Genomic DNA, 26132 nt, shown 5'->3' on the forward strand with positions numbered 1-26132 from the left:
TTTTTCTTATTTTTATGATTATTTATTATTTGTTATTATAGTAGCACCTAGGAGCCCTAGTCATGGACTAGGTGCTGTACAAACACAGAACAAAGTGACAGTCCCTGCCCTACAGACCATACAATCTAAGTACAAGACAAGAGAAAACAAACAGTGGAGCACAAGGAAACAGTGAGACAATGCTTTGTAAACAGACCAGACGGAAACAGGGTGGGGAACAGGGTAGAATATACAAGCAGAGTGATCAATGTGCTGGTGGCTAATTGCACATTAGTGTCACAATTTTGGAGTGGGGGTGGGGGAGGGTTACTTAGGAGGGGATTTGCTCCATGAAAAGAAAAGGGAAGGGAAGGGGGAGATGGGACCATGCAGGAGTAGAGAGGCATAAGAACGGCCAAAATGGGTCAAGACCAAATGGTCGATCTAGCCCAGTATCCTGTCTTCCGACAGTGGCCAATGCCAGGTGCCCGAGGGAATGAACAGACCAGGCACTCATCAAGTGATCCATCCCCTGTCGTCCACTCCCAGCTTCTGGCAAACAGAGGCAGATGTGGAGTAAAGGTGAGGTGAAGAGACTGAGGAGGGATGGGGAGAGTCGAAGCAAACAGCCAGTCAGCACAGAGCAGCGTCAGTCAGAGAACAGTCGTACCGTTTTGGCTAGAATATCCAGAAGTCAGAAGTCCCCTGCTTGGGTCCTAGGGCACCTGGAGCGAGGGGGTCTGCAGAGTTCTGGGTCCAGAGAGCTGCTGTGGAAGGTGGTAGCCCCTTTTAGTTTAGTTAACTAGCACGGGGTATTCAGATTTTCTAATCTACCTACCCAGATGCCAGCAGGCTATTGTCGCTACTCAAATCTCGGGCTCTGCCACAAACCCCAAGCATTGGCGAAGGCTGAAGGAAGCATGAATCGCACCAGCCTGTTTCAGTCCCTTTGAAAAGAACTAGAACGGAACTATGGCATCAGCAAGTTCAAAAGAAATTTGTAACCAGTTTCCTTGCATTTTGTACAGTGCTGAGCACACTGCCGGCACTTCCAGAACAACAACAAGGGAAGGCAGTGAGATCACAGGCAACAGGAGAGAAAAGAAGAGGAAAAAACAAGGACGGTGGGAGGAAAAAAAAAACACTGCCAGCCCTCTATAACTCCTCCTCGGCCTGCAAGAGGAAAACGTCTCCTTGACAGGCACACCATGTTGTTCCATGGAGCTTGCCTGCAAGACAGGGGGAATTTTAAAGAACCAGGAATGTAAAAAGAGAAGAAAGTAACACTAAGAAAATCCAGAAATTGGTCAGGAATGGAGCCATGTGGGCGGCATCTCCGGAGAAGGTGGCTCAGGCATTGAAATCAAGTGTTAGGAGCCAACAGAGCGGGCCCTAGTCAGCTGAGCTATAGAAGGAAGGAAAATGGAGTACAAAGGAACGTGTCTGGGACTTGACTGCTCCAGGCACCAGGTAGGTTGGGCTGCACTCCAGGGACTTGCTGTGTACCTTTTGGGATGCTGGTGATGATAAGACACACGGCTCGGCCCAGGAGCAGAAAGAAGCCCTGGCATTTCTTCCTCCCAAACCACTGCAGCAGGAAGATACAGCCGAAGCGAGCTGGTATTTCAACAGCTCCGAACACAAGCTGCGTCCGGTAAACGTCCAAGCCAAAACTCCCCACATTAAGGCTCAGGCCATAGTACACCAGGCTGTTCACAAACCTGAATGCAAAGCAGAGCAGAGTGTATACATCTCCAGGAGTGTGGTTAGCTTTAGGTGACCCCTGTTTCCATGGGGCGGAGAAACATCCACTACTTATGCTACAGAGTAAGTACTCCATGAAAGCCAAGCCATGGAGTGCTGGAAGACCCAGTCAGAGAGGTAACATCAAAATGGCTGCTACTGAGCCTGTATCACTGTAAGCAAATCCTCCAGCAGCTGTGAGAATAAGCCTGGGAAAGGTTCAAACAGCAATTTGTGCTGTATATGAAAGCCACAAGGGCAAATAAACTGGAGAATGAGCAAAAGGTTGCCCTGCTCTTAACAGTAGCAGGCACAGAAGCCCTAGGCGTATACAATGCATTCCAGGTGGGAAAAGAGAGGAAAGCTTTGCAGAAATAAAGCAAATGTTGGAGCATCATTGTGTCATTAGAAAAAAATGTTACTTGTGAAAGATACGTGTTCAGGATGAGAACATAGAATGAAGGGAAACAATAGAGAAGTTTGTTACAGACTTACAATGAAACAGGTCTGCCAATATGAAATATTAAAAGATTCTCTCATTAAAGGCCAGAGTGTCCTGGGGTGTACCAATAAACAAGTCCACTAAGGAAGATGAATCTGACACGAGAAAGGGCAATATGTGTATGGCAAAGAGCAGAACAAATACAAATTAAAACCCTAGAGAAAGTCACAAAGCATATGACCCAGTAGCAGAGCTAAGCCAGCAAGGGAGAGGTTCACAGAAATTAAAATGGAAAACAGGAAACAATGCCAACGATGTGGCAACCAGCATGACCATTAGAAATACCCAGCATTTGGGCAAATGTGTGGAAACTGTAAAAAAAACAACCATTACGCTAAAGTGTGCAGAGAAGCAGGAAAGTGCATGTATTGAATGCAGAATGGGACACCTCATATGAAGAGGAAGATCTGCCCTTATGCACAGTAATGGAGGAGGCTGCAGACTCAAAAGGGTGACTACTTAAAATGTACGCAAATGGCACACGTGACATACAAGACAGGCACTGGGGCAAAAGTGAATGTAACAGAAACTGAACAGTGAGATGTAAGGAGAACATAAAAGTGGAAAATTCATAAGTGTTGTGGAAAGACTATAATGGAGGAACTATTCCAGTGTCGGGACAGTGCACACTGACACTCAAATACAAAGGGAAAACAATAAAATAAGAGTTGTGTGGTGGTACACAGAGAAGCAACCAGTCTTGGGTCTATATACATGTGAGGTGCTTGGTCTCATCAAAGGAATATATACCACAGAGAGCCAAAGACAACACAGAACCAGGTATGAAAGTTTTAAGAGCATCATATAAAGATGTATTTACAGGAAATGGATCCCTCCCAGTAATATACAAGATGGGGTTAAGAGAAGATGTAGAAGCTGTTGAACATGCTACAAGAAAAGTTCCACAAGCTTTAAGAAAGAGGCTAGAAGAAGAGCTGGGAAACTGGAAAGTACATGGTATAATCTGGAGAATGGAAGAACCAATAAACTGGGTTCTCTCCTTTATAATCATAGGAAAAAATGGAGGGGCACAGTGGCTATGCATGTGGAGGGGCACAGTGGCTATGCATGGCTATGCAAGGAGCTGAACAAAAAAAATAAAGAGACCACCTTTCCTTTTGCCCAAAAGAAGTGAAATATCATCTCAGGTGGCCAGAGCCAAAGTCTTCAGCAAAGATGCACCAGCAGGATTTTGGCTGATCCGCTTGGACACAGACAGCTCCAAGATCAGCACTTTCAACACACCAGTTGGCAGACACTGCTTCCTAAAACTGTCTTTTGGAATATGTTCAGCTGCAGAAGTACTTCACTGTACAATGAGCTGGATGGTCTAGAGATGTCCATGTGTACGTAGAGGACATCATCATTTGGGGAAGCACTGCCATTGAACATCAGGAACCACTGAGAAGAGTACTGGAAATTGCAAGAGCTAATAATCTTAAACCAAATAAAGCCAAATGTCAATGTTAAACAATGGACATAGTGTACTTGGTAGAGAGACTAATCTTGTCTGATGAATCATCGAGTTAGGCAATGCTGAACATGCCAAGACCTCAAGATAAAAAAGGGAATGCAAAAACTGCTGGATACGTTGAATTATGTCAGCAAGTTCATACCTAATTATGGAGCTCACCTAAGACATCTCCTCTACAATGTCACTGAATGGTCATAGATGCCTGAGAATGAAAGAGCATCCAATGATGTAAAGCACATCCTGATACCAACTAAAATGCTGCCATTTTTTGACATATTGAAAAACATCAAACTCTCCATAGAAGCTGAGAAAGGAGGGCTGGGTCCAGGACAATTACAGGGTCACAGAACTGGTTAGTTGCTAGTCTGCTATGCATCAAGGGCTATGACAACTGCAGAGAAGTAGTACGCACAAACTGAAGAAGACACCAGCTCTGGAGTGCGGAGGTACAAGATTTCATGACTTTCTTTTTGGGCGTAGCTTCAAAGCAGACACTGATGACAAACTACTGATTGCAGTACACAAAAAGGGACTTGGAGAAGTACCATCAAGGATACAGCGAAAGTACAGAAGGAAGTATGGTGTGATCCTTGAGTTCCAACCTGGATGCCACTTAGCAATGGCAGACACATCCTCAAGAGAGCATGCTCCATCTGTCAGTACACAGCCTGATGATCTAGAACAAACAGTAAACATACCTGTGAACGTGATGAAAGTATCACATCTGTATCCCCAGGCATTTGAGATGACTGGGAGACAGACACAGCTAAAGATGAAACAATCTAAGCAGTGATACTAGCTATAAGCATAGTCTCACTATAAAATGAGCTTTCAGTGATCTCAGGAGTGCTCTTGAAGGGTACACAAATGGTGGTTCCCTCAGTAATGAGAAGGAAAATGTTTGCATGAATGCACGAAGGACACCTTGGGAAGACCAAATCAAAAAGGAGAGCTAGAGAGATTGGTGTCGCTATTTTTCTCTGGCCAGAATACAAAGAAATAGTGAGCAAATGTGGAATATGTCAGACATACAGATATTCCCAGCAGCAAGAATCAATGATATTGCATAAACAACTCACAGTGCCATGGGACAAAGTCAGAATTCACATGTTCAGCCTGAGAAGACAGGATCACTTGCAAATCATGGAAAGTGATCAATTTCCCAGAAGCAGTCGCACTCAAAGATACCACACAGCTGCAACAATTGTCAGGAATATTAAACCTGTATTTGCACATCATGGAATTCCAACAATAGTAAACAGAATACAGCCCTGTATTTACAGCCTATACAATACTGTAATCATCTTTCTACCAAGTATGTCTTAAAAGGTATCATTTGAAAACTCATAATTTGCTGGTCAGTATTGTCCTGATAAAATATGTGTGGTAATATTGTATGTGAAGTTATAAGATTTCCCTGTATGACATTAAGGGTGCATGTTCAAAACTCACATAACAACGAACTGGTCAAACAGTTCTGTCTTGAACAAAGGAGTGTATGTTTGCCTTAATTTGTATTTAAGTATTGAACAGAGTCATCAAGCAGGAAGGGAAAACAAAGGAAGCTCAAACAGGTGGAAAAAAAACAGCAGAGAACATCCTTCCACACAGATGTTGTCTCCTAGTTCCCAGCTGGAAATGTTTTTCGAAAGGGGGACAAACTATAAAAAGCAGGGGCAAACACCCCAAGAGAAACTTCTCTCTCTGACCCTGCCCATCACATTCGCTGCACCTGAGAAGATAAAAGGAAACAGCCATTGTACTCTGGGGAAAGGGTTCTGACCTGAAGAGTTTGGTCAGTAATCTCGCTGGAAGCATGTGGTGAGGAATTTTGCTTTAATCTAATATAGTTTGTTAAGTTAGGCACTAGTAAGCATTTTGTCTTTATTTTACTTGTAACTATTTCTGACTTTTATGTCTCATTACTTGCACTCACTTAAAAGCCACCTCTCTCTTTGTATTTAATAAACTTGTTTTATTGTTCCATATAATCCAGTGTGTTTAAATTAAAGTGTCTGGGTAACGTCACTTATGATAAGCTGTTGCATATTATTTCCTTAAAGGAATAACTAACTTAATATTTCTGGACTGTCTGGGAGAGGGCTGGACAATGCAGGACATACATTTATGGGGTGATAGTCGAGGACAGGGAGTGTGATGGGGTCTGGTATGGTAAAAGTCAGGGTGTGACTGGAAGGCAACAGGTACACAAACACATCTGGGAGTGGCCTGAATGCTGGTGGCTGATTGTGAGCAGTCCAGACTGGAGGCTAGAACAGCAAGGCATTGCAAGGCACCCCAGGTTACAGAGCAGGGGTAACAGCCCTGCACTGGTCTGGATTGTATCCCAGCATGTCACAATTTGCACATCATGGAATTCCAAGAACTCTGGATTTCCTGGACTTTGCTAAAATGTACACTTTTCATCGTGAGACACCAAGTCCCAGATATCCTCCTTGCCAAATGATTAGCTGAATATGGAGTATGTATAGTGAAGAACTTGCTAAAAAATAAAATAATGGATGCAAGAGATGATCCAGATTTAGCACAATTTGGCTATAGAGCTACAATCTGGAAAGTCACCTGCTGAACTTCTCTACAACAGACGTATAAATACTCAATTACTAAATATGGGACAAAACCAAAGGATGACAAAGGTGTCAGTGATAGCAAGGAACAGACTGGGAAAAAGTTTAAGTACACAAAATATTATAACAATGGAAAAAGATATCTTCCACAGTTCCAAAATAAAGACATAGGGAATTTTGCAAAAGACGGTTACTTACCTTCTCGTAAGTGGTGTTCTTCGAGATGTGTTGTTCACGTCCATCACACATCAGGTGTGCGCGTGCTGCGTGCACGAGCATCGGAAACTTTTTCCCTTAGCGGCTCCCGTTGGGCCGGCAGGGCCCCCCGACTAGCACCACTGCACCGTGCATATATACCCCTGCCGCCCGGCCCCCTCCAGTTCTTTCTTGCAGGCGACTCTGACAGAGGGGTAGGAGGGTAGGTGGTGAAAAGGACGTGAACAACACATCTCGAAGAACAACACTTACGAGAAGGTAAGTAACCTTTTTTTCTTCGAGTGCTTGTTCACGTCCATTCCACATTAGGTGAATCACAAGCTTACCTCTGGAAGAGGGTAGGAGTCACGGAACAACTGACTGGAGGACCGCTCTGCCAACCGCCGCATCCTCTCTGGCCTGCTGGTTGACCGCGTAGTGGGTCATGAAGGTGTGCACCAAGGACCAGGTGGCTGCTCTGCAGATCTCCTGGATCAGGACCTGTGCCAGGAAAGCAGTGGAAGTCGCTTGCACCCTAGTCGAGTGGGCCGTGACCGCCGGGGCCGCAACACCTGCTAGCTCATAGCACACCTGGACGCAGCTTGTTATCCAAGACAAGATCCGCTGCGCCGACACCGGGAGGCCTTTCATCCTCTCGGCTACGGCCACAAACAGCTGCGTTGATTTACGAAAGAGTTTGGTGTGCTCCAAATAGAATGCCAGCGCTCGACACGCATCCAGGGTGTGTAGGCTGTGGTGACTCGGGTCCATATGGGGTTTTGGAAAAAACACCAGCAGACAAACGTCCTGGCCCAAATGGAATTAAGAGACCACCTTAGAGAGGAACTTGGGGTGTGGTCGGAGCTGCACCTTATCCCTGTGAAACACTGTATACAGTGGCTCAGAGGAGAGAGCCCTCAGCTCGGACATCCTTCTGGCCGAAGTAATGGCCACCAGAAATGCCACCTTCCAGGAAAGGTGGAGAAGGGAGCAGGTAGCAAGGGGCTCAAACCGGGGGTCCTATGAGTTTAGAGAGGACCAAGTTAAGGTTCCAAGGAGGGAGTGGGGGGTGTGAGTATGGAAACATCCTCTCCAATCCTTTAGGGAACCATCCCACCATTGGGTGGGAAAACACCGAGCCCCCCAAAAACCCCGGATGGAATGGGGAGATGGCTGCCAGGTGCACTCTAAGTGAGGACGGGGCCAGCCCCTGCTGCTTGAAGTGCAGGAGGTACTCGAGGATGGCTTGCACCAGGGCCTGGCCCAGCTGCACCTGTCGAGGCTCACACCAACAGGAGAACCTTTTCCACTTGGCCATATAGGCCGCCCTGGTAGAGGGTTTCCTACTGCCAAGTAGAACCTGCTGCACAGGAAGGGAGCACTGGCTCTCCAAGGCGTTTAGCCAGAGAGCTTCCACGCCGTCAGGTGCAGTGATTGCAGGTCAGGGTGGAGAAGCCGCCCACCATCCTGCGTGATGAGGTCCCGGTGTAGGGGCAGGACTACCGGGGCCTCCCCCGACATCTCTAGGAGTGTTGCGTATCAGTGCCGGGGGGGGGGGGGGGCCACGCCGGGGCGATGAGGACCACCGCCACCCTGTCCCTGCGTACCTTGAGCAGGACCTTGTGTACCAAGGGGAGCGGGGGAAACGCATCCATCAAGCCCCCTCTCCACGGGATCGCAAATGCATCCGCAAGTGAGCCCGGGCTGCGGCCCTGGAACGAGCAGAACCGTGGGCACTGGGTGTTGTCCCTGGTGGCAAACAGGTCTACCCGGGGAAACCCCACCTACAGAAGAGCAAAAGCAAGACATCCGCTCTGAGCGTCCACTCGTGCGTGTGATACGACCTGCGGAGGTAGTCCACCAGCTCATTTCGCACCCCCAGGAGATATGATGCCTCGAGAAGAATGGCGTGGGCTATGCAAAGGTCCCAGAGGAGGAGAGCCTCGTGACAGAGTGGCAAGGAACAGGCTCCCCCCTGCTTGTTTATATAAAACATGGCAGTAGTGTTGTCTGTCAGAACTTTCACGCTGTGACCACTCAGTGGCATGAAAGGTCTGGCAGGCGAGACGAACCGCCCTGAGCTCCTTCACATCGATATGGAGCGACCGCTCTGCTCCGGACCACAAGCCCTGAGTCCCCCCAGGTGGGCCCCCCAACCGAGATCTGACGCGTCCATCACCAGCGTCAGGTCTGGTGGTGGGGCAACAAAGGGGGTGCCTTCGCAAACCACAGCTTGGGACTGCCACCACCACAGGGAGTCCAGCACGTCCCTTGGGGCTGTTACTACCAAGTCCAGGGGGTCCCTGCCTGGGCGGTACACCCAAGTGAGCCACACCTGCACTGTCCTGAGTCTCAGTCAGGCCTGCCTGACCACGAGCGTGCATGCTGCCATCTGGCCCAGCAGCCGCAGGCAGCACCTGGCCGTTGTCGTTGGAAACTGGCACAGGGAGGTCACCGCTTGCTGGATAGCCAGGAATCGGGATATTGGAAGGCTTGCCCTGGCCTGCACCGCGTCCAGGACCTCCCCTATGAATTCTACTCTCTGCGTGGGCACGAGCATGGACTCGGGGACGTTGACCAGGAGCCCCAGCTCACAGAACTATCTCAGGGCCACCTCCACGTGGCCCCGCACTTCCGTTTTGGATCGACCTGCCAGGAGCCAGTCGTCGAGATATGGGTAAACCTGGACCCTCTGCCTCCGTAAGAAGGCTGCCGCCACCGCCATGCACTTTGTGAACACCCTTGGGGCCACGGCTAGACCGAAACGGAGAAGCGCAAACTGGTAATGTTCTTGGTGAAGCGTAGGAACCGCCGACGTGCTGGGTGGATGGTGATATGAAAGTATGCGTCCTTCATGTCGAGGGCAGCATAGCCGCCTCCCAGATCCAGGGAAGGGATGATGGTGCCCAGAGAGACCATGTGGAACCAGGCCTTGACCAGGAACTTGTTGAGCCCACGCAGGTCTAAAATGGGACAAAGGCCCCCTTTGGCCTTGGGGATGAGGAAGTACCGGGAGTAGAAACCTTTCCCTATTAAAAAACCACCTCCATGAAGGGAATAGCTTCCAGCGCTGGGAGCGCGGCTCCCTGTTGTGCACGGTCTACCCTGGCACTTTACAGCGCTGAAACTTGCGGAGCTCCGGGTGGTGTTTTTTCTCACCCATGAGCGAGAAAGTTGCAGCACTGGAAAGTGCCAGTGTAGACAAGCCCTTACTCAAGATTTGTAAAGCACCTCGGGATCCCAGGATGAAAGCTGCTTCAGGGTAAAATAGTCAAGAGCATGGACTTCCATGTCCCAGAGGAACTCTTGAAAAGTTTATCCACAGTGTAGAAGCACAACAGTTTATTAGTATTAGAACAGTGTTTGTATTTCCATTAAAAAACATTCATTTTCCAAGAGTTTACAACATGGCCAGAGGGGCTGAATCTCTGGCACGGAGGACATTAGCTAGGGAGAAAGTTACTTTAAGTTTACAAATTAACAAAGGGAAAAAATTGTTTTGGTCATTGAGTCACTGGAAACTATTTTTACAGAAGCATAGTGGAAACAGCTGTTTTGAAACAAACTGGTTTAAACAGGAGGTTACTATAGCGGGGTAATTGGTTCCCAGAAATAACATTTGTCGTGAAAATGCTCTGTGCACACATGGCGTCTGCACTGACCCAATAAGAACAGAGTTGCTGTCCTATACGCGTGCTTCCTAACGCAACAGTGTAGTGAGCTTCCTAACGCAACAACCTGAGCAGTGAGACCGGTTTCAATAGCGAGCACAGAGAGGACATTAGAAGACCAAGTGCAGTGTCACAGGGCCTGCTAAATAACTGATCAACTATTTTTTGCATTTATCCAACAGCTGGATGGGTTCTTAATTCTCATATAAATTAACAGATGCCTTCATGGCCTGCAGCATTAGGCCATTCAGTGACAGTCTTTGCTCTAAACAACTAAGCTACTTGAATTTGGTTTCTCTGCAAACTTTTGACTGGCAAGGGACTGCACAGTTAATACTTGTCTGGTCTAAAGAGAACATTGTTTGGAAGCCTCCTCTGTCCACATTCACCTCTCCTCGCTCCTGCTACTGGGGTCTTTGCTTTTTATACAAGAAAAAAAACGTGGAGAAACCACCAGGGCAGGTAAGTCCCCAATAACCATGTTGATTAAATATACCCAAATGTGAGGCCTAGCTTCGTGCACCCTGCTGCTCTGGTGGCTTCTAAAACAGAAGAGATTGCGCATTACTAGAGGGCTCAAACATTATTCAAAGGGTACTCCTCTGTTCCTTTGTAATACAGCCCCATGTCCTTTATCCATTCAATGAATCTGATACTTCCTTCATCGGGGAATGCTTCTTTCTGAAGAAACCACTTCAGAATAGCCCTAAGGTTTCAAGTAAAGCTTGGACTATCTGGTCAAAGACCAACCTCTATTAAACAACTAATTTTTGCTGGCATCACTTGTGACTGCATTTCACGCCCTCTCCTTCAGGGGGAGAGACCCTGCTTATTCAATGCCTGTATAAATCACAGGTTTCAGAGTAGCAGCCGTGTTCGTCTGTATTCGCAAAAAGAAAAGGAGGACTTGTGGCACCTTAGAGACTAACCAATTTAGTAGAGCATAGGCTTTCGTGAGCTACAGCTCACTTCATTGGATGCGTAGAATGGAACATATAGTAAGAAGAGAGATTGTGTGTGTGTATATACACAGACACACACACACAAGTTGGAAGCTTCCATACAAACTGTAAGAGGCTAATTAGTTAAGATGAGCTATTACCAGCAGAAGAAAAAAAACGTTTGTAGTGATAATCAAGATGGCCCATTTAGACAGTTGACAAGAAGGTGTGAGGAGGATACTTAACATGGGGAAATAGATTCAATATGTGTAATGACCCAACTTCAGCCCCCAACTAAAACCTCTCCAGCGTATCATCAAAGATTTACAACCTATCCTGAAAAATGATCCCTCACTCTCACAGCTCTTGGGAGACAGACCAGTCCTCGCTTACAGACAGCCCCCCCAACCTGAAGCAAATACTCACCAGCAACCACACACCACACAACAGAACCACTAACCCAGGAACCAATCCCTGCAACAAAGCCCGATGCCAACTCTGTCCACATATTTATTCAAGTGACGCCATCACAGGACCTAATCATATTAGCCACCCCATCAGGGGCTCGTTCACCTGCACATCTACCAGTGTGATACATGCCATCATGTGTCAGCAATGCCCCTCTGCCATGTACATTGGCCAAACCGGACAGTCTCTACGCAAAAGAATAAATGGAAACAAATCTGACATCAGAAATCATAACAGTCAAAAACCGGTATAACACTTCAACCTCTCTGGCCACTCAGTAAGATTTAAGGGTGGCAATTCTGCAACAGAAAAGCTTCAAAAACAGACTCCAACGAGAAACTGCTGAGCTTGAATTAATTTGCAAACTAGATACCATTAAAGTGGGTTTGAATAGAGACTGGGAGTGGCTGGGTCATTACACATATTGAATCTATTTCCCCATGTTAAGTATCCTCCTCACACCTTCTTGTCAACTGTCTAAATGGGCCGTCATGATGATCACTACAAACGTTTTTTTCTCCTGCTGATAATAGCGCATCTTAACTAATTAGCCTCTTACAGTTTGTATGGAAACTTCCAACTTCTCTGCATGTCTATATATCTATATCTTCTTACTATATGTTCCATTCTATGCATCTGATGAAGTAAGCTGTAGCCCACGAAAGCTTACGCTCAAATAAATTTGTTCGTCTCTAAGGTGCCACAAGTCCTCCTGTTCTTTTTGTATAAATCACCACACCGTTAGTCTAAATTAATGTATCTTAACGGCTGTGAGATTCAGGAACGTAGACCCAGCTCTGTGGATAGCTTTTGCTCTTGGGCTCTTTCAGTACCTTATGATAGTTACATATTTGGTTCAGACCAGGACAGGAAGTCAATGAAAGTTATTGTAAGCAAACAGTAGAGATATGGTAAACTTATGACAAATGGTTAGTGTCTAGCAGGATACGGCCATTTTAAGGGAACTAGCTACCTGGAGCTCCATGGATGGTGTAATCAGGCCATTTGCCAAGACCCAGCAGGGGAAGAGAGGAAGGAGAAAGCATGGTCTGCCCTGAAGGCGTACACAGGTTGCAGTTAGGCTCGGCCTGTGTGGAAAGCTGCAGTCCCACACCTTTCGATATCCCCGGGCGTTTGGAATGTCCGGAAGCCAGAACCACTGCAATCTCCAGGCAGGCTGAGCTGAGTGGGAGGATTGCTGTTAAACCTGTATGGCTACAGGGCCCTTTTCCTAGCTCACTTGTGCCACAAGTTACCCACCAAGCAGAATTCTACTCCTGGGGGAATTCTGCACCAAAAAATAAAAATTCTGTGCACAATGTTTTAAAATTTCTGCAAATTTTGTCAATAAATGTGGAGGCTCCAGCATGGCAGTGGGGAACACAGGCCACTGGCTGCATGGTGGTGAGAGATCACCCTGCACCACTTCCGCCTGGAACGTGGAGTCAGTAGGGAGGCTGCACCCATCTCTGACACAGCGCAAGGACTGGACCTGCCCCAGAAACACCCTGAGGCCCTGCCCCTCTGCGCCAAGCGCACCAGGTGTAAGCAGGCAGGCTCAGCCCAGCAGGATCCAAGTGTATAGGGGCTTAGCGTGGGGGGATCCAGGTGTGGGGCAATCTGGGTGTGAGTGGCTCAGTGGGGATCCGGATCCACAGGGTCTCATTGGGGAGTTCCAGGTGAAAGTGGTTGGGGCTCAGCGGAGGGGACCGGGTGCAGGGGAGGCGGGGCTCATCAGGGTGGGGGTCCTGGTGCAGCTGGTTGGGGCTCAATAGGGTTGAGGTCTGGGGGGCTCATCAGGGTGGTCCAGGGGCAGGGGAGGTGGGACTCATTGGGGTGGGGTGGGGTCGATGGACCTGCTTAACAGGGGAGCCCCAGCTGCAGCCGAGGGAATGCGACATGCCAGGCTCCCACTCCCCCCACCCCACCCCTGATTCCACTATCCCCTTTTCTTCCCCATCCCATGCCCCTTCCCCACGGCACCTTACCCCATCCCACCACCCTTCCTTCCCCACTGCTTCTTTCCCCCAGCCCCACTCGCCCTCCCCCACCATGGGCACTCACTGTTGTAGAGAAAACAGGATGGCTCCCAGGACACAGAAGGGGAACAAAACTGGCTCTAGGACCAAGGAGGTGGTGTCCAGCTGCAAAGTCAGTGGAGCGGAGCGGCACTCTTTCAGCCAGGCAGCTCTGCGCTCGCAGAAATGCAGGGGGGTGGGAGCAGTGGCACTTGACCCCATGTGCCCCTCACCTCCATTTGGGGGCAATGCCCCCCCCAAAAACTATGCCCACAGGCATCCCCACCCCCCACCTCAGGCACCTTTGCTTCCCCATCACTTTCTGCAGAGAAGCAAAGCAATCTGCGGGGGAAAACGTTTTCTGAACGTGCAGTGGTGCGGAATTCCCCTAAGAATAAGACTCCCCAGGAGTTCTAACTGTAACCCTTCTGCCCGTCAGAGTTGGCAGCAACAAGGACCGGGTTCAATATCTAGAGGATCCATTCCAATAACACAATGCAAACCAGCTCGAGCCCCCACCCAGTGACCTGGGACAAATATATACTACCCCCGCTGGGCGCCTCCAAGAGGCAATACTTCCTTGCAAGCACATAGTTGAGTGTAGCAAAAAGCCTTTTAATAACAGAGAGAAACAATGTGGCATTATGTTGGGGAAACACCACCAACAGGATTCATAACACAACCCATGAGCTAAAAACCCACCCCAAGCAAATTGGGGCATGCCCTTTCCCTTTGGGTCTTGAGTCCAGCAACCCCAAATCACCCAAAGTGCCAAAAGTCCAATGACCCAAAAGTCTCTGTCCCTGGTCAGGGCAGCCCCAGAGTTCGAAAGTTTATCTGCAGAGCTTTACCTCCCAACCTGGGTGGAGATGGGGGCCGGGGGTAAGAGGCACCTTACATGATCTGAAGCTGACCGCCCCACAGCTCCATAGGGCTCCATTCCGCTCCACTCCACCAGCCGCCCCACGAACTGCTTCGCTCAGCTCCACTCCGCTCTGCAGCCCACAAGCAGCTCCCGCTGTCCCAAGAACTGCTCCACCAGCCGGTACACAAACCGCTCCGCGTCCCACCAGCGGCTCCCACTGTCCTATGAACTGCTCCACCAGCCTGTCCACAAGGCACTCCAGCCGTCCTGCAAACTGCTCCACAATATATCTCCAGGCTCCCCCACTACTTAACACAACGCTCAGTGATTTCAGCTTTTAGTCAGTTCGGCACTTTGGTGAATTCAGCTTATAGTAGGGGAGCATCAGTGCACTATTAGCCCAAAGTGAGCTCGGCAGCCTGTAACTAGACTTCTAATGAAATCAAAATTAGCTCTGATATTCCACAGTGGAGAGAGGAGGAAGTGCAATTAGCATGTAAGGCCCTCACCAAGGGGCCCATGCCACCAAGTATTAATACTTGTCCCCAGCCTCTCTCCATTCACAGAGTTTTGGAACCCATGACCCTTGCCTAGTGAGTGCTACTTAGTTGATGGCGAGTCCCTCCATCATAACAAAAGGCCAAGTACAGTTCCAAGCACAGTTCCCATAATCAGGGTAATAACAATTTATTCTTCCTGCCCCAATAACAGAGACACTGGGGATCCCACAGCAGCCAAAGTGACCATTTGGGCAGCTATGGCCTCATTCTAGGCGGGGTGGGTGTGCCTATGCAAATGAGATTGGCCCCTGAAGTTCTTTTCCACAACTTGCCACACCTCACCACCAGATGTCAGGGTGGAGCACATCCTGACTCTGTGTACATAACCAACAGCTTTATCAGCCACCAGGACCCAGAGAGAAATAAGAAAAGCATGTCAACCAAAGACAAACAGCAGCTTAGGAATTAACACATATTGAAACAGAGGACGATCCAAGCAGGACAGCACACAGGATAACACAGCTACCAGCCCTGCAAAATTCCATTCACCACGTTAATGTTTTTTTTTTTACAGAGTAAAAATTAGTTTATTCATTACCCTGAAAGGTTTAGAAAACCTGACCTGAGGAAAGGTTAAAAAAACTGGGTATGTTTTGTCTGGAGAAATGAAGACTGAGGGGGACCTGAGAACAGTCTCTTCAGATGTGTAAAGGGCTGTTATAAAGAGGGCAGGGATCAGTCACAAGAGGTAATGGGCCTAATCGGCAGCAAGGAAGTGTTAGAAAGTTTCCCTAATATCTAACCTAACTCTAAGGGTAGTTAAGCTCTGCAACAGGCTTCCAAGGGAAACTATGGAATCCCCACCATTGGAAGTTTTTAAAAACAAGGTTGGACAAACACTTGTCAGGGATGGTCCGGATTTATTTGGTCCTGCCTCAGCACAGGGGACTGGGTCTCAATGACCTCTCGAGGTCCCTTCTAGCCCTACATTGATTCTCATGGAGAGCGGGAGAGGGGATTTTTCTTGACAGTGATTGCCTACACTGAAGGATTATAATGTTGCAGGTATCACAAGAAAGCAATGTGCTTCAGTGGGCCTGGACTTGGGAGTCAGGAGGCCAGGGTCCTATTCCTAGCTCTGCTACTGGGCTGCTGGGTGACCCTGGGCATTTCCCCTCCCTCCACTGGTCCGACTTACCTATTGAGACTGCAAGCCTTGCGGAGGCAGGGATTGTCTAACGCACCTGGACAATGCCTAGCACAATGGGGCCTCAACACAAAATAATACAAGTACCACGCAACACTGCAGAAGCCAGATGTACAGCGATATTGAGTGAGAAAGCGGCTGGTAAGATGCCATCTTACAAGGCAGTATGGGAACTAGTTTGTTCTAGCCAGCTTCCACGGCACAGGGTTATGGTCTGATGAGACAAACATTAACATGTTCCTCAAAGAGGCCGAGATGGATATGCGCAGCCTCTTTATATCACTGCTGTATAAGGTTCTAGTTAACCCTTTCTCTTCCCAACATATTGTGACATTTACACCCCTATCATAGAATATCTTAGTGGGGACATTACAAGGGCCCCTCAAAAAACACGAAGGCATATCTCAGCAAGGCCAACACATTTGCAGCGTACAGGCCACGTCACTTCAACACGAGGAGCCAAACAAAGCCAGGCAGTTTGGAAAGGTTTCAAAAAAGCAATCACCGGAATCTTCGTTAAGTTTTACTTTTTTAACATAACAATTCTATTCATTTTCGAACTCCCTTGTCTTCCCTGCTTACAGTTTTTTTCAAGGAAGATATGAAATTTCAGAGGGACTGGTTTCTTTTTGGGACTATGGGGTTGAATGTTTGAAAAATTAGGTTTATACCATAGGAAGCCAACTGCTATCTCTGTTTCATAATAGGGAGCAATAATGAAATAGGGCAACAATTTTGTGTTTTCAGCCCAGTAGCTATATGATGCAAGATGCTGACTGAATACAATTTATCTACCAACAGACCGCTGGGGTGGGATGCTGTTAAAGACTGATCACTTATAGAACTATCCAGTCATTCACTTGACACACTGACTGGTCACTAGTTAATCTTTGGCACAGTGATACGAGTTACATAGGATGTCTGTAGTTCAGCACCAGGTTACAGTAAGAGTGTCAAGTACTTACTTTGGAAACCTATTGGTAGCTTGCCACGACTGGTGGCCTCCTTGCATCCTCACATTCCAACAAGGTCTTTAACATGGGGCACATTCCTGTTACAACAGTCAAACAGAAGCAACTGCTAACAAAGAGGGGCTTGGAAGAACCCACACTATTAGGGTTTAAGAGGATGAGCTGCACAATCAGAGTTAGCTGGAGACATGATACTGCAAGATAAAGAGACTTGTAGCATCTCACTTCTGTCTGGTTTCTGTAAAAAGATTTCAGTGCACTCCTGACTTCTCCTAAAATTTGAAGCAAAGTTCTCACAAATTCCTGAATCAGATCCTCTACGGTGGAGGGTTCCTGATAATATTTTAAGACACAAGAAGAAAAAAATTTGGCTCTTTAAAGTGCTATGCAAGCTTCTAACAGTGCTTGGATAATGGACTTTAAATTTGCAACACTCTTGGCTATTTCAGGACAGGAAACTGATTTTGCCCAGTCACACAGCACTTGTATAACACAGACCAGTTTTTTATTAAGCATGAGTTCAGACATTTTGGTGCAACCCACTACAAAATGCTAAATCCCAGCTCTGCAGAGGTGAAACCCCAATGCATCCTCCCAATTCTTCACAACCCATCCCCACTACGGTATGTCTACCTGCGGCACAGCTGTGGCTGACCCCAGTCCACTGACTCAGGCTCACAGGGCTTGGTCTAGGAGGCTTTAAAATTGCAGTGTAGACATTCAGGCTCAGGCAGGAGCCTGGGCTCTAAGCCCCCAGAACGGAGAAGGTCTCAGTACCCGAGCTGCAGCCCGAGACCAAACTTCTATGCTGCAATTTTTAGCCCTGCAACCCAAGTCAGCTGACGAGGGCTCTGAGACTCAGTGCTGCAGGTTTTTTATTCCAGTGTAGAGATACCATAATACTTTTTCACTCAGACTCAGGTATGGAGCTTCTAAAGTTCAGTTATGTACATGAATTCTGGTATTTGTGACAGCCCCCTATACCAGCTTTCCAATATCAGACCCCAACTCTTAAAACAAAAGGCACCTAAATGCATGGCCATGGACAATTTATTCTTTATTGATTAAAAATTAGAGATACATGCAATAAAATACAAAGTCAAAAGAAAAAAGGCGGAATATTTTACATCTGTCATTATAATCTACAACACAACAAAGTTGTGGAGAGGATCCTGTTTCATTAATGTAGCATTATCCTTAAGGGTATCAACTAAATTAAAAAATACCACCTGGTCCTAGGTTCAGACCAGAATTTACCAAAAACCAAATCCATTAATGACATATTAAAAAAAATATTTTTTATGAACAGCATTGGCACTTAGAAACAAAATTATCTAGCACTGTAGTATCCCAAGCAAAATTTTGAATGACTACCAAAAATGTCTAGAGATCTAATCTCAAATACACTCTAGCTGCTTTTTTTAATTTAAAAAACACAGAAGCCTCAATGTCAGTGCAAACACACTGTCTCCGCTAGTTCTGAATTAGGGAGGGCCAGGGATTATTTAATAAATAGGATACTACATTGTTTCATTTGAGCAGTTTGAGTCTGACATTTCTCAGCAGCAGTGCGCAAATGAACAGTGAGGTATTCATGGCATGCAGGCAGAAGAGAATTAATACTGTACCAAAACTATTTGGTCTCCATATTCTGTCTAAAATTTAAAAACTAGAGTAGGATCACCCACTGGCCTTCATGAATGTACAGATCACAACCAGCTCTTCCAAAGCCCATAAGAACTTTAGAGGATAAGCCATGAGCGTATTTTGCATCACACAACACGAAAAGGTGCCAAAACTTTTCATACATGTTTTAAATGAGAACTAACCACCCTGTTATATTAAAAATTGTCATGTGCTTTATATTCCTTTATTCGCTCTCATACTCAGCACTTTAACGCTGCTCGGACTCTCTCTCATCCTCTTCTCCCATTCCCTCCCTTCGCACTCATTTAGTGATGGGATTGTGCATAACTGGCAGTCCCAGTAGGAAGATATTAAACTACAGGCTAAAGAAACAAGTGCAGTATAAAACCATGCAAAATTTAGGAAGCTTCCATAGCCGCTCATAGAGAAAAATATATAAATATATATTGTTCATTACAAGACTTAGAAATAAAAAAGTCCTAATTGAACCCAGTTGTCCCATTTTAACACTCCTTTCTGAATGGTATGCAACTGATGGAAACACAATGTATTTCCATATTTCTGTGTTAAATTACAGGCTTACAATTTAATTGTATAAAACACTTCAAAGCCAATAGAAGATACAAAGGCGAACTGTAAAACAGTAGGAAAAAAATCAACACCATTTATTATTCACATATTGCATTACAAGTGTCTTTTTAAACTAAAAGTATAATTTATATTATTTATGTAGAAATTCAAATTAAACACCACATACTAACGAAACCTAAATGTGAGTTACATGGTTTCAGTGACCTCCTGGATCAAATTTCGACACTTGGGTCGAGAAGACATCTGAAAACCCAAGCAGTTAGTGCAGGATGGACACAAGGTCCAGAGCTTACTTGCCTAGTATACATCTACTGGCAATCCTTTTATTGCTGTAAAACAGAACAGGGACAATTCCACATGTACCTGTTTGCAAAGCACATGAGGAATGACTCTCTTTCAGCAGGCCAGAGGAATTTGTTTTAAAGAATAATTCAATATGCAGGCTTTCTAAGTGCCAAGCAGCATGGATTTCCTCTCCTTTGTAAAAATGACTATTACTAATCTACCTGAAAGGTCAGTTTCTGGAAAGCCTCCCAGTTCTACTTTAAGAATGGACTACATCGGAGGATGTAGAATCAAAGACCTACTTTAAACAATAACCTGATCAGGGTAAATTAAGAGGTTCTGTCCCAATGCCACACTTCGCACTAATGTGGAATAAAGGGGGGAAATGGGGGAAGGCTATTAGCAGTTTACTAAAGGGGCAGGTGATATCAGTTTAAAGGAATCTCTCAGAAATGTGATGAAAGAGAACATTTTGGGCTGTCCTACTGTTAAGACTTGGCTCGCTGTTTGAGGTGCCATCATTCAAATCCATTGAGTTTTAAAAGCACAGCCAAAGATAAGCCAGATTCCCCAGCATGTCAGCTGACCAATCACCATTTCCATTGCTATTTCAGATGCAAGGTGAAAAAGCAGATTCAAGAGCAAAAGAAACAAAAAAGGCCTTTTAAACTTGTGCAAAAACAGCAAGTGAAAGAAATGAAACCCCATGTAAGCAAACATCTAGGCTGGATGATTAGAGTAGTGGAACCCCTGTTTCGTACTCAGTAGTATTTTTTTATTTTTTTTTAAAGTAAGGCAATAATAAAATGACCATGCAGGCAATGAACTGTTGGATCTGCACATGTGAGATGAAGGAAATATAAAAACTTACGAGAGTTGTTTACAAAAGCAGTAAACGGAATCAGTAATTTCAGGAAGTTGAATAGGTTTGTGATCCTATTTAGGAAAAAACTTTAAAGCTCCTAGAAAGGGGGCTGTAGTTCAATTCTTTGGCAGTAGTGGTTTTTGTTTTGTTTGTTTTTCAGGCCAACAGAAGCATGAGGAATATGCACATATAGGTTTTCAGTAAGGAAACCTCTCCTGGGATTGCAGTTTAGCTGATGCTGAGCTGTGCAAATCCTATAAGTTTGCCATCATCAGGAATATCTGAGCCTTCCACACCAGATGCCTGGGAACATAATGGGAAAGAAAAATTCAATAGCACTACATTATACATTATTTATAGCTTGACCTGCAGGAGTCTAGTTCAGGGAAGGGGCAGGTACAGGACAATTCTGCATTATGCTCAGCAGGTGGCAGTGTCTGAAGTTTACCTATGAGCATTTTTCAGCTATGAAGAGCTGCGCTCAAAAAGTTTCATTAAGAACTATTCACTTTATGGCCAGGGTGAACAATACAGTACTCCCTGTCCCAAGATAGGTCTAAATTTATAATGGGACACCTTCAACCCCCTACTGGAAAAAAAAATTCTGGGTTTTGCTACTTCTTTGCAGGGCTCCTCTGCCACTGCCACCATGCTTCTTGAGCTCAAGGACACCCTCAGCCTCCCAACTTGTCTTCATTTGGTCTGTCTTCTGCTCCCTCCCCTCTCAAAAAAACCTCCTGTCATCTGGAGCCTCCCTTTCCTCCTCCAGAAAGGAGCCCACGGCACCTCTAAGTCCCCTTACCTGGCCAAAACTCTTCTACTCTTGTTGGGTACATGGGGTTTTCAAATCCGGATAACACCACCACACTATTTCAATACTCTTATTGAAAAGTTCAGGAAAGTAAGGAAGGGGTTCAGGAAGCTTGTCACTACATATGCAGTGTTTTATATACAAAAATGGCAACTTGCTTAACAAGGGAACAGGAATAAATACCAGTTTGAAAGTGACGGATCTGTTTGCCTGGGGTTCTTCCACAATTTTCTGCAAATTAGCTGCAACTGAAATCACACACACACAGGTTACATTAGGACACACTCAATACAGTTAATTCTAAATCCATTAGGCACTTACTTTTTTAAACATTACTCAGAGTACAAGCTTAGAACACTTTACAAATACAGGTTAATGTATGAAATCTTCAGGCGCATAACTAGGCAAAATAAAAAGTTATGTTTCATCTACACCTTTAAACTGTGCAAATATTATAGCTTGATTCTGAAAAGCAACCTCTGTTTATGCAGGTGTAGTCTTAAATGCCTGACTGTATTGGAAAATCAGGTTAGCTGCTAGCTGGCACCATTTCTACCTTCTAAGAGGGAGGCTGGGGTGAGCCCCTTTTCAAAACCAGTCTCTATGGAATGCAATTCGACATACTATAGCTGACAAGAAGCGCTCATGCAATGTAGATTGTTGTTAGTTTTAGACCGTTTAAGAGGATGTATTCTTTTAGGGAATGATTGTGGGAGGTGGGGATCTAAGGCTTGGCTATACAAACACTTAGTTCGCAGCAAGCTGGGCTGCAGATGTACCCTGCACTAGCCTGCTGAGCGCTGTCTGCGTGGATCCTGCTACAACCTACTAAGCGTTCTGTAGTGCACTTCGATCTACTCCTGTTTCAAAATGGGACACCAGCCAATGGTCTCCAGAAGTGAAAGGAGGTGAAAGGCAAGTGTATCCACTGCACCCCCTAGATGCTGTTTATTTTAGTTTGTACTACAATTACAGTCAACAGAACCTTTTCCTCACAATTCTTATAAATAGTTCAAGTTCTCTGTGAACTCTGGGGCTCAAATCCTCACACTCAGGCAAAACTCCCAGTGGAATTAATGACAGTTTTGCCCAAGTATGATGTACAGAATCAGGGCCTAAGTGAGCTTTCCCAGAATAACTCAGTACCTAAGGATCTGGCAATTCTCCACATGCTATACAACTAAAGGTGTTTATTGTAAAGCATACATATTCATACAGAGAAATACTATAGCATCACTTGTAATTACCTATTACTAAATCTCTGCCATCAACAAGCCCAGCTGAGATGAGTTCTTGAGACACACCATCAGCAGTATCTGTAGGGGACAAAGATAAGTACTATTAGTTTACATTACAACTAGTCTGGGACAATTTACACTATGGTCACTCAAACAACAAAGTCATAGGTACAACACTGGACCATCAAGTTTCTCATTAACCCAAATGATTTGGGAATCAGAAATTTGGCAAGGGTAGTTCTTAAAAACAAACAACTAAAACCTGCACAAATTGCATGGATTATAATTTATGATACAATAAAAGTTTGCTGAGCTGGCTGAGCTAGAAAAAATGTCTAAATGGTCACATTAGGATGCAATTATAATATATTTACCAATTACAGTTTTGCTGCTTTTCTACCCTGAGCCTGTATTGACAGGTGGCCAGACAAATTTAAGGCCATTAGAAACTTCTGTAAATATCCTCATCTGCCTCCACCCCCACAAAAATCTAAGAGGTGGACACTATTTAAAATTAGCTACATTGTACCACCTCAGTTATCCAAAGGTCTTGTAGGGACACCCAGAACTTTCGGATTGAAGGAGCTGGTCCAGCAGCCTGCCAATCCTGCATTCATGGATTCATAAATTCCAAGGCCAAAAGGGACCATTGCGATCATCTAGTCTAACCTCCTGTATAACACAGGCCAGAGAACTTCTCCAAAATAATTCCTTTTGAACTAGTGTATATCTTCAAAAAAGAAAGCATCCAATATTGAACATCAAGAGACCTTGATGCCATCATATTGAGTATGGAGGCAAGAACCATATAAAATGCAGATCCCAGCATACGTTGTTCCACCTTGAGCCAAGCTGCCTGTCACTTGGAGCATTACATGTTGTGACTTGTATTCTGGAGGCTGTAGACCACACTGTAGAACGCTGAGCTGGACATGGCCTGAGGGCTGCATCTTAGTCCCTCCATTGCTGGTGCTCAGAGCGATATACTTTAAAAGCATGCCCCACTGCCTCAACACCAAACTTCCAAGAAGGTCTGATGCAGGCAGTTTGCTCTGGATCTCAAACATTTAACGAGTGGAACAAGTACACTCCAGTCGAGCACAGGCCTCAATCTGAACCTTTGCTTGGATCGCCACACATTCATTTCAATTTTTTGCCAAGAAAAAAAGAAACAAGAAACCCACCACAAAGATAGCCACCCCCCCCCCCAATTCAATACATTTAATTTCCACAACTACTCACCTCTCCCTGGGGTAAATTCAAAACGAATATCATTTAGCTCTTTCTTTGAATTCCTGTGGTAAGAATACATAGTTTTAATAAATTAAAATGAAAAAGCAGATGTTGTACAGAGTTTATTTCAGATTGTTTGGGGATTCCAGTGTTCTGGTTGAAGGGGAGTCATTTAAAAATCAGTTTTAAAAAGATAACTGGATCTTAATTTTTAAATACCAGCTACTCTATCCAACAGGGATGCACAGACAGTTCCTGGATTTGCATCTGGGAGGAAAGCTCTCAGTGCAGGGCCACCTTCTTAGGAATTTGCTTCCCCCCATTGGTTTGACAGAGCCAGTGCTTGTTGATACTCAGGATACATGAGGCCCATCTATCCAGGAACTTATGAGCGCCTCCCTACCACACACACACACACTCCAGTATCTGAGCACCATGCAAACATGAATGGATTTATCCTTGAAGCATCCTTGTGGGGTAGGAAAAGTATCCCCATTTTGCAAATGGGGAACTGAGGCACAGAGATTAACTAACTTGCTTAGGAAGTCTGTGGCAGACCTGTGGAGACACTTGAGAGTTGAATATTCTTTAATGGTACTGCTGATGTTGCCAATTTAGATTGTATGTATAATTGGTTTCTCTTTCTTGTACCTAACTACAGAAGAGCACTATACACAGTGGTAAACTGTTCTAAATAAGCTGATCTCCTTATACAATGAACATTAGGAAGGGCCCCCCTCCCCCATGAAGTTAGCTAAACACAGTCATGCTTAAGAAAGCACAAGAGAAGGCCACTCAGTACGACGATGTCAGGTCACTTGTGCAGACCGCTGGCTGCTACTCCATGAGACACTCCCAGCATGCCCACACAGAATCCCATTACAGCTGAGCAAGCCCACAAGAGATCAGGTACCGTAAGTGCTTTTTTGTTGTTTTAAACAACTTAATATCCCTGAACACCCCTGGGAAAAATGGATAATTCATTCTTACCTAGTACACAGAGTTTGGCAAGCTTTACACAAAGATTGATACCTTTCAGGATACAGAATTTGCAAAGCTGCAAGGAGGAGTATGAATAAAAGAATTTGGGCCCCCTGGATTTTCCCATGCCCTCCAGTCCCATGGCCAAACATTGCTGGGTTTGGGTCCCAGTTAGGGAGCATAGGATGGAACCTAAACTGGAGTACATGTATGGTCACCATCCCTTCAATACAACAAGGGAGAAGACATGATGATCTATGAAAATAACGACACTTCTAGAACACTCTACAGTCATCCTCACAGCAACCCTCTGAGGTAGGGATAACGTCACCTACTTATCTTACAGATGGGGAAAACTGGTTATATAATTTACTCAAGGAAACAATATTTCAGTGACAAATCCAGGATTACAATTCCAGAGCTCCCTAGTTTAACAGCACAGGCCCTACCCACTCGTTCACACTGCCTTCCTTTCCAACAGCTGCACAGTAGCACACTTACCTTAACCTTAGCACAAGACTGATGGGGACTTTTATATCCTCCTGAACTGGTGCTGCGGCAGGGGGTGCCTAAAATGGGATTGGATTATTTTAAAATCAACTACCACTAACCCCTCTGCCCCCAGTCTTAACAACACAAAACACAGATTACAACAATTGAGTATAAATACAGAATACCATACAACTATCAAATACTATGTAATGTGTGGGCATATAACCACGCATTGGAATTTTGAGAGCACAATGAGAACCCAAATGAGAGGAATATTCATGTCCAGTTGAACTATACTACACAGTAATATTTAGAAAGACAATCCTGTCTGGAATTGTCTCCAGAGAAAATAAATGGTGGAATAGGTATTTGCCTTTTAGAGACACTGGAAACTGGCCAGAGGCTTCAGAAGAGGTTTTCAGTGCATTTATCAAATAATTTTTCAGGCAAATTTGATTTGTTTGGAATCTAAGATATTTGATAGAGAAGATATTTGATAAATCAGGATGGATTTTCTATCCCATGCCTCAAGATATCCTACACAGCTTTCTGAAGATACAGGAAAAAATTTTCAAAAGCATCTAAGTTTTTTAGGAGCCTTAAGCCCCACTGACTTTCAATGGGACTTAGGCGATTTAGAACATTTTAGCCACAATCCATAAAACCATAAATCGGGGGATTTATAGATTAGTAGGGAATTTACCTTTACCTAGACGTACATTCCTGAATGTATGGTTGTTTCAAAGATCCCTAACGCAATGGATTTTAAAAAGTTCTAAAAGGGGTTTATCTACCCATTTTCACTTCTGAATTATGGCTGATTATTTCTGCTTGTAGTTAGGTATTTGTTTCATGTTCTTCAGTAGT

The 26132-nt window shown here is 45.3% G+C and overlaps 1 protein-coding gene across 2 annotated transcripts in view; it reads right to left on the reverse strand.

Moving 5' to 3' along the window:
- Window positions 1-18162: 18162 nt before the first annotated feature.
- Window positions 18163-26132, reverse strand: part of OXSR1 (oxidative stress responsive kinase 1) — a 119603-nt gene continuing 111633 nt past the window's right edge. For both annotated transcript variants that reach the window (XM_077808412.1, XM_077808413.1), the window contains 5 exons: window positions 25275-25342; window positions 23802-23854; window positions 22569-22637; window positions 21505-21569; window positions 18163-20813 (listed from right to left, as the gene is read on the reverse strand). In XM_077808412.1, coding sequence (XP_077664538.1) covers window positions 20739-20813; window positions 21505-21569; window positions 22569-22637; window positions 23802-23854; window positions 25275-25342 — 330 coding nt within the window. In that variant the 3' untranslated portion in view covers window positions 18163-20738. The remainder of the gene's footprint in view (window positions 20814-21504; window positions 21570-22568; window positions 22638-23801; window positions 23855-25274; window positions 25343-26132) is intronic.

Source organism: Eretmochelys imbricata, chromosome 2, assembly GCF_965152235.1.
Source record: "Eretmochelys imbricata isolate rEreImb1 chromosome 2, rEreImb1.hap1, whole genome shotgun sequence".
In the NCBI taxonomy this organism is placed as follows: domain Eukaryota; kingdom Metazoa; phylum Chordata; order Testudines; family Cheloniidae; genus Eretmochelys; species Eretmochelys imbricata.